Source organism: Archocentrus centrarchus, chromosome 9 (genome assembly GCF_007364275.1).
Source record: "Archocentrus centrarchus isolate MPI-CPG fArcCen1 chromosome 9, fArcCen1, whole genome shotgun sequence".
NCBI lineage: Eukaryota > Metazoa > Chordata > Actinopteri > Cichliformes > Cichlidae > Archocentrus > Archocentrus centrarchus.
Window position 1 is genome coordinate 7,091,739 of NC_044354.1, and position 9,671 is coordinate 7,101,409.

The 9,671-nt window shown below is 38.2% G+C and overlaps 1 protein-coding gene across 1 annotated transcript; it reads left to right on the forward strand.

Moving 5' to 3' along the window:
• The first annotated feature begins 1,196 nt into the window (after window positions 1–1,196).
• On the forward strand, window positions 1,197–9,470 carry LOC115786340 (lymphocyte antigen 6I-like). The gene is made up of 3 exons (XM_030738457.1): window positions 1,197–1,245; window positions 9,088–9,201; window positions 9,325–9,470. The coding sequence occupies exons 1-3, from the start codon at window positions 1,197–1,199 to the stop codon at window positions 9,468–9,470; spliced, it is 309 nt and encodes a 102-aa protein (XP_030594317.1).
• Window positions 9,471–9,671: the final 201 nt, after the last annotated feature.

Consider the following 9,671-nt stretch of genomic DNA (forward strand, 5'->3'; position numbering starts at 1 on the left):
CTAATTTAGATAATGCTTTGAATGCTTTGACTGCCCACATATGTACCTAGAGGCATTTCAAAATTTCTGCTGAGTGGGGAGATGTTCTTTTCAAAGGACTATGGAGAAGCATGGTGCACATGTTCCAGCTAGTATGTGTTACTTTTCTTTGCAAGTGTATCTATGGCAGTAGTTCAGTGTAATGTGACCCTAGTTGTAGACCTGGGACTCTCCATCAGTTTTTAGGACTGTAAAAGCCTCTTGAAAAACAGATAAAAAGTCTTCGCAGTCCAAAAAAAGTCCAGCAGCCTTCTTTTTAACCACCTGCATCTGTTTGTTTTGTGCCTTTTTCTCAAAGAACAAATTCAGAATCTAGATGTGAAAGGCCTAGCCTGCCTCTGAACACTGTCTTTGTGATGGTTAATAAAACAAGCTCACAAATATTCCTTTGATACTTAGCTAATCAGGAAGCATGTTTAGCCTTGTTTAAAAAATTCATACTGCATTCTGTTTACTTGCTGCATGTTGTTGAAACTCTGCGTCTCACGTTTACCTGTGAAACTGAAACGCTCCGTAGAAAACTGTAGGAAAGTAAAGTAGTCATCAAAGAATAAAAGGTGGTTGTACATGAAAGAATTCATTTTGCCTTTTGAAATGAACCCAAACCACGATCATTTTTCTAAACCCAACAAAACAGCAACAGGGAAAAGATATCAAAAATTATAAAAATATGAATGCGACTCAAACTTCCTTCCTTGTGAGAAGTCTTGTGATTAAAGACACCATACTGGTGTCAGAACAATGTGTAAACTATATGATGAAGCTCTTTGGTTTAACTTTCTTCTTTTTGCATTTGTCTCATCATGGAAAAAAAAATTTGATAAATCAAAATGTATTTGAATAAACAGACTTTTGGCACAGATTTTTTTGAATTTTATATTTTACTACAAAAACAAAATCATTTGAGCTCAAGTTTTCTTTGGTTTGCTATTTACTTTTACACAAGTTTTAAAAAAAAGTTCTTAGTTCTTCATTTCCACCAATGATGAGTCTGTACAGTGAGAGCACTTTCGGTTATTCAGGTCATGTGATACATCACTTTTTGTAGAGATACAAATCGTCAAGTTCTGAAATTAGACTAGCGAGTTGAACTGGAAAAGAGCGGCTTAGCACCTGTTTTTTCTCTCTCTCACAAGACTGATCAGCAATCTGAGTTCATGATGCAGCTTTATGGAGCTCTGATCCTGTGTGTGACTCTGTCTGCAGGTAAGAAAATGTTTCATGTTGGTCCTGTGTGCGCTGACACATAAAGAAATGTAATAAACTTTAAAGATGATCTTAAAGGCTGGATGTAAAGGAAAAGTTAAAGACACAGTAACAATTCAGTAATGAGTTATATAACCAGCTTGTGAGGAAACAGCAAGAAACACTTTATATCTTTTTGTTTAATCATTCAAACTTTAAATGTAAAAACAACTGTTCATGGTTTTATGGTGTTATTTTCTGAGATACTGAATTTGGGGTTTTCATTAGTTGTCAGTTATAATCATCAAAATTAAAAGAAACAAACATTTGAAATATGTCAGTCTGTGTGTAATGAATGAATACAATATACAAGTTTCACTTTTTGAATGGAATTACTGAAAAAAATCAACTTTTTCATGATATTCTAATTTTATGACCAGCACCTGTACACACACACACACACACACACAGAGGGAGAGAGAAGAAAGAAGAAAAGAAAAGGGAAGAAACAAAGATGGAGAAAGATGCAGAGACAGGAAGAGAAGAAGAAGAGGAAGAGGACAGCAAGAGGAAGAGCAAAGGTAAGTGAGAGACAAAGAGCAAGCGCATCATTTTGTAACTTTAGAGATGGTAACTACCCACTTGCCTTTAACTCCTCTCAATTTACATAAAGTCTCAACCCCCTGAAACTGGAACCCCAACCAACCACCCTTTGAGGCTCTGCTAATGTCACAATGTTGGATCTTCTCCCAATTTAAACCTCTTAGACAATCCCCACTTAGTTATAATTTATCCACTCACTAATTTATGTTATACAAACATAGGTGGGTCTGCAGAACTCAATTTCCAGGGGGCCCACTTGTCATACCTGAAAATCAACATGAAGTGACAAAGTCACGTGAACCAAAGATGTTCCTGAATCCCACCAATCACATAAATGAGAAATGGATATAGATTATTATAATCTAAAGCATGCAGTGTTCATTAATCCAGTGTGTGTGACTAATATATTTTAAGTTAAGATGTAAATATAGTGACAGTAAATATCAATATCAAAGTAATAAAACTCTGTGTTCCTGAGCAAAGAATTTAATATCTAAGTTTGATCCAGCCAGTAATAAGACTGCTTCTATTGCCGAGTAGGCCAGTTCTTGGACTGTCCTAGAGACTGTGTGCTCTGCTCCTGTGCTGGCTTCTCTTGAGACAGTTGTTAATTCTACACCAACATTCTCAGCGTTTGCTAATCTGTTATCCTGAGTAGGATAACTTAACAACATTTTCCAATTTGGGGAGAAAGAAACAGTTTGCTGTGAGCCAGTCTTCCTTATACCTGTTTATGAACTGGCCCTTCCTTTGATTGTTCTGTTACTCTGCCTACTTGCTTTGTTCTGCCTAAAAGTATAAGGACTTTTCTGCCTCCAAGACTGTACTGTTCATCTGTGCAGCCCACCTCAGAGACTGCTGCTCCACCTGAAGCTTCTGCTGTGCCTGAGCACCCTGCACCCAAACTCAGTTCTCGGTGGGGGTGGGTAGAGCTCAGACCGTCCCAGCACCCGTATGTGCTGTTTGAGTGGTGGCATCCAAGAAAAACCAAGTGGAGATATCTGGAAGAAAGCATTTCTTTTGTGTGAAGACCTTTCCCAGCTTGGGTATTTTACCTTTTACTGTTGCGTTCACATTTTTGTCTTTGTCTGGACGAAGCAACTTTACCCAGAAAACATTCAGCAAGAAAAGTAAAGGAGAAAGAGAAAATTTGGTAAGTTGCTGTTTTTTCCCCCATCACTTAACAATTGTGTTTCAGATGTGCTTCAAGATGGTCTCCCCACAGTTATCCTACAATTACCTTTGTACCAGTTATGGTTTTGTAATAATAACAATATGAATTCAAAGTAACAGTGATCATCTTGTAGTGATAAAATCTTGTTAGTTGCACAAATCAGTTATTACTAATCTTGATAGTCTTACATTAGTCATTACACCACCACCTAAACTGCTGCTAAACAACATGTTTTCCTGTTTACACCATCTGAATGTTACTTAATCAGAAATTGAGACTCCTCTGACAGGAAACTTTTTTCCGGTCTTCTATTGTCCAGTTTTTGTGAGCCCATTCAAACTGAATCCTTAATATCCTGTTCTTAGCTGACAGACCCAGTGTGGTCTTCTGCTGCAGCAGCTAGTGTTGTAGTACTCGAGATCGGTCTTGGTCTCGAGACCGGTCTCGAGACCGCTTTTTGATGGTCTCGGTCTTGTCATGGACTCGACCGCATTTGGTCTGGGTCTTGTCATGGACTCGTACCTTGCGGACTCGGGATTTTATTTCAAGACCAGTCAAGACCACAGCTGTGGAAATATCACTAAATTGCCAGAATACTGTCCAATTTATTTGTTAACATCTTTGCTTTTATTGGATGCAAAACGTACTGATTCAAATCCCACAAATATTGCGCTCCTCTGCCTCTCAAAGGAGCGCACCTCACAGACTCCGCCCCAGCTAGGTCGCTGCTATTATCGCTGCTTACGCCTGTATCATTTCACCGCAGTTTGCAATCTACCACAGAGCACGGACAGTTTCATTCACAGTGTGTACGTTTGATCTCACTATGGTCACGCGTGTGCTGCATAAATCGAAATAACCGCATGAACACGAAGAGAAGTAAGAGGGAAAATGAAGATCAAAGGAAAATTTCAGGCTTCCGATTCAACAAAAAAATCCCAGCATGAAAGGTAAATACCAACCTTCATGTATTTTGATACACAAACTAAAAATTTAATGCAAGTTTTAGGGCTGCAACGATTCTTGGAATAACGCAATTCGATTATTAAAAATCCTCGACACAAATTTGTTGCTTTGATGTTTGGTTTCAGCTCTGCAGCTCAGGTGTCTCCGTGTAAGCGGAGCATTTCCAAAAAAAACAAAAACGAGCCTTTAACGCGAGTGGATCGCTGAGATGTTTTTTCACGCCCCCACTTCTCTGTGCTGTGAGTGCGCATGTTTGAATGTGCGCACGTGTTGTGCAGAGGATGTCAGCTGTTATTTTTTTCTTTACGTCAGCTGTAGCCACCAGAACAGATCTATAACCACAGTGTACTGGGGAAAGGGGGGCTGCCATTAGCACTAGCAATCGTTCGGTGCCCCCTCCACCACCATCAGTACAGAGGGGCTCCTTCAAAATGTTTTTATCAACCACCTGATCAGCAACATGAAGAACAGAGAACTTTGTAGCTGCTCCATCCACCCTGTTTGTTTCACACAGAGAAACATCTGCAGTACGGAAGTTAAAATAAGCTGATGAATTGTTAAAATGAAAAATTATTTCTTATCCAATTACTTGATTAATTGACGGAGTAATCAACTGAATACTTGATTACTAAAATAATTGATAGTTGCAGCCCTACTTGTATTCAGAAAGCCATAGTCAAACATTAGTTTTCAGCACCAGTAGAGCTATGAGAGGCCTTCAAGAATAAAATATTACAGTTCCCAGCAAGATGATGTCACTTCCTATTGTTGCATTAAAAACGTGATAGTTTATGCTCACAATATGGTGGCTGATATTCAAATGTAGGAAATGCTATTAGCAGCCGAGGAATCTGGATTATGTTTTTGTTGTGTATTTTTTTATGTGATTTCTGCAAACACAGTGGAAGGAAACGGCACTCTGGGACACATTAAATGCTTGATGTATAAATGTAACTTTTCTGGATTATATGCAAAAATGATCATTCTATCGATCTAATAAGGCCTGATTTAGAGTTCTGCATTGATCCTTTGTGCATAACTGAAAATCCTCTCTGAAGCAAACCTGACATGCACCTCAAGAAATGTAACTACACGTCCAAAAAAACTGATTACTGCTTTCTGGTTATGTCTTAGGCCCCATCACTCAATTAACAAGTGGGAGCGGCATTTAGTGGTTAGCATTAGCTTACTAATTAGCATTAGCGTTAGCGCTGGGGTGAGAAATATTTCTTGCTAGAACCCGGAAGTTACCATGGCCACCACCAATGGTAACAGCAGAGAAGTAAGTAAGTTGTTTCTCCGCCATTAGTACATTGAGCTAGTGGTGGGCAGATTGATCCTAATATCGATAATATGGATGCCAACGTTGTATTGGTATTGATCAATATCAGTGTAATGAGATCGATACTTTGGCTTCAGTTTCTCTCCTGTATGCAGTGCTGCGGTTTCATCAAAGATGCGAGCTGACTGTCTAAGTGTCGCTCCTGTCACAGCACAGAGCACTTTGCTCCTCCCCTCCCCACAGTGTTTTGTTATACTGTCATGTGATGCATAACATATTTTATTTGGGAAAAAAAAAGGATTTTGCTATGAAACATTTAAATCAAATTTAAATTTAAATTTGTAGAAAATTAGTGAATGAAGGAACATTTTTTATTAAATTTTTTTATTATACTTTCTGAAAAATCTACCTGGAAAAAAGTTTGCATTTGTTCTTGAGTGATGATTTTGTACACTTAATTTATGAAAAAAAATTCCAGACATCAATGTATGGGGAAAATTGTTTTATTCTATTGTTTCAGAACAATAACTTTTATTTTGATAAAGTATTTTCTACTTACATATAAACTTTGCCCAATTCTATTCTGGGTTTTAACTAATTAATGATCCAAAGGAAAAAAATCTCAAACCAGTTAAACTTCATGGAAATTCTTCATAATTATTAAAAAGTATTGGTATCAGTATCGGTGATAATGGCCCTGTGTTTACTTGGCATAGGATCGATACCAAATCTTGAAGTGTCGCACACAACTACATTGAGCAGCATACACCAGGAGTGATTGACAGTGCTAAGACCCTCCTCCTGGCTCTGACTGGTTGTTTTTGACTGGGAGCTTTTCAGGGAGGAGGTGGAGGAGCTCCATTTTTTTCGCAGATTATCGGTCTCATACTGTCTGACATGGTGACAGTTTTAACAAATATGTAAAAACCAGATTTTTTATAAAAGTTACATCCTGCAGCTTTAATCTGTATAATATTAAAGGCTTTAGTTCTTACTGTTGATGAGTGTTTGCCATTTTTTCAGTTTTACACATTTAGCTATGTGGTTTTGAAAAAGCACCCATTTTTACAAAGGTTGTTGGTTTAAAAACAACACAACTTTATGCATAGTTTATGAAAGGCAGAGAAAAGTTAAGACTATTGTGATGAACTATGAATAATTGTTTTACATTCTGTGATAAATGATGGAAGTCACCCAGGAGTATTAAATAAAGATGGTTATATTTATTTGAGCTGTGAGTGTTTAATATCAGGGTAATTTTATGGGAATGCGGATCTTTCAGATCAATTTGAGAAGTGATTTTGATCATGTTTCACATTTTATTGTGTCATGTAGTGTCAGGCACTGGTCTTGGTCTTGTCTCGGTCTCGCCCCCCCTCGGTCTTGGTCTCGACTGGTCTCGGACCCTAAAAGTCTTGGTCTTGTCTCGGTCTCGATACCCTCTGGTCTTGGTCTTGTCTCGGTCTTGGGTTAGGTGGTCTTGACTACAACACTAGCAGCAGCACATCTGCTTCAACATTGAACGTGTACATTCAAAGATTGTCTTCTGCTTGAAGCAGTGTGGCCATTCTCCTCTTACTTCTGACATCAATGAGACATTTGTGCCCAGAGAACTGCTGCTTACTGGATATTTTCTCCTTTTATTTGGATCATTCTCAGTAAACCCCAGAGATGGTTGTGTGAGAAAGTTTTCTCATATCAGACACTCTGATACTGAGAATTCCAAGCATGCACAATAATGCTGAATAAAACAATAATGTTGTTTTTTTAAAGTGGTTTCTGAGCGTTTTTTGGTTGGATGTCATTTTACTAGAGCCAAAGATGGATCAGATGGATCATCATGCACAGGCTGCTCAGCAACTGTCAGTCCAGTGTCTTGCTGCCAAGGCGACCTGTGTCACAATGCTATTCTAACTGGTCCCAGTCTCATCCTGCTGCTGCGTCCTCCCTTTTTGAGACTGTGGAATGATGTTGTTTTCCATGTTGATTTTTTTTTTTTTTTTTTTTTTACACCTAAGGAAGAAATCAAGATTTTTTAAGTACATTGATGTGACATAAAACTGTCACTCACGTTTTGATTTGTCACTAAAATAGTTTGGGGTCTATTCTATTCAAATATCTCCATAAAAATGTGTCTGCATACACTTGAGAAAGTATACAGCTGCGCTCCTGATTTGAACTATCCTAGATCTCCTTTGGATGGTTTCTTAGATAACTGCTGTGTTGTTGCAGTGAAAGACCACCCGAGGGCGCTCAAGGACATTGTAGTACTGAACCCAGAAGGAAACTGAAGACAATATAATTAGGAAGCATGTGTTAAGCTAAAAATAATACATCCTCTTTTCTGTTTATTTGTTGCATGTTTTATTTAATTTTTAAAAATGTTACTTTACATCTTAAAGATATCTGTGGAACATATGAATGTCCCAAGAAAATTGTAGGAAAATTGAATATTCAAAAAAGAAAACCGTGGGATAATTAAGATTCCTCTCTCAGCACTGCCTCTCCTTTTTCTCTCCAATGGACATTCATCAGGTTACTGAGCTGCTGGTCAAAGCTTAGGGTTCTACCTGCCCTCTGGACCCCATGCCAAAAAAACTTGGTCACATCATGATATCTTGACATTATCAACAACTCCTTAGAAACTGATGAGGTACGCTCAGTTCTCAAAACAGCTGCTGCCTCCCCCATTCTCAAAACACCAGGTTGGGGCCCCAGTGACCTCACCAACTACCACCCAGTTTTAAACTTTCCATTTGCTGCCCAACTCCAGCAACACAGCTCTCCAATCTGGCTTCAGAGCACACCTTTTCTCCTTGATCCTTCCTTAAAACGGTGCTATGTGAATTTACACAGTTACATAATTCATACATTTATTTTTTATTACTGTTATTTAAGTGTAAAGCGCTCTGTTTCATCCTGCTTTCTCCTTCCTTTGGTTGTGTCTCATCAGCATCAGACAGCTGCTTGATAAAAAGACCCTTTAGCATAGCTGCTAAAGCTAACAGGAGCCGTCTAACTCCCCAACAGACTTTCATGTAAGATGGCCTTATGAAATGCGTTTCTTTACAAAGCACCATAAAGTACCAAAAACAATCGATACAATCAAATTGTATTTGAATAAATGTGATGAAATTAGGCAGACTTTGGGAAATGTATACTTATTAAGAACCCTTAACCTCTATTTCTTTTCAGAGTTCTTTTATTTGATAGTATAGTTTATTAAGTAACAGTCCTATGGGCTGTAAGGCCTTGGCACTTACCTTCATTTCCAAAAATGGTGAGTCTGTGCAGTGAGGTCACTTAAACGGGCATGGTTTTCAGGTCACATGGTATGAAGCTTTTTGTAGAGATACAAATTCTCAGGTCCTGGAAGTGGACTAGGTAGTTGAACTGAGAAAGAAAGGCTTAGCACCTGTTTTTTCTCTCTCTCACAAGACTGATCAGCAATCTGAGTTCATCATGCAGCTTTATGGAGCTCTGATCCTGTGTGTGACTCTGTCTGCAGGTAAGAAAATATTAATGTTGGTCCTGTTGCTCTGACACATAAAGAAATTGAAGTTTAAAGGTGATCTTAAAGGGGGGAAAGAAAATGAAAGTTAAAGACACAGTAACAATTTAGTAATGAGTTATATAACCAGATTGTGAGGAAACAGCAGTAAACACTTTTTTATATCTTTTTTTGTTTAATCTTTCAAATTTTAAATGTAAAAACAACTGTTTATGGTTTTATGGTGTTAAGTATACGACAGACTTCAAAACAAAGAAATACAAAAAAATAAAATAAAACTGTTAATAATTACAAGTGTGTTTGAAATTGTGTTGTTTCCTTCTATAGCATGTGGAATAGAGTGCTACTCATGCACACAGGCTGATTCTGCATCCTGCACAAACACCGAATCTTGTTCCAGCTCATCGAACCGTTGTTACTCTTACTCTGTCGAATTAAACAGTGAGTTTTTTTTCTAATGTTAGAAGCTCCAGCTAATGCTGAATATCCACCTGCTGTAAGTCACATCATGATTTGTAAAGTAGTTTCTGAGAATTTTCTCATCATGTCTTGCAGGTTCGACAGCGGTTTCCAGGGGCTGCCATGACAGTAAAGACTGTGTCAGTCCTGTGTCTTGCTGTGAAGGGGACCTGTGTAACAGCGCTATTCCAACTGGTCCCAGTGCCATCCTGCTGCTGGTGTCCTCAGCCATCCTCAAACTTCTTTTCTGAGGCTGTGGAATGATGTTATTTCCATGCTGCATTTTTTCTGATTCTATTTCATAAAACTAAGGAAGAAATAATTAACTTTGGAGTGCCATGATATGAAATAAAAGTCTCCTTGACATGTTGATCTTTCACTCAAAGTAGTTCAGGGTCTGTCCTATTCAAATACTGTACTGCTTCAATGTAAACTTTTCCTAAAGCAAATAA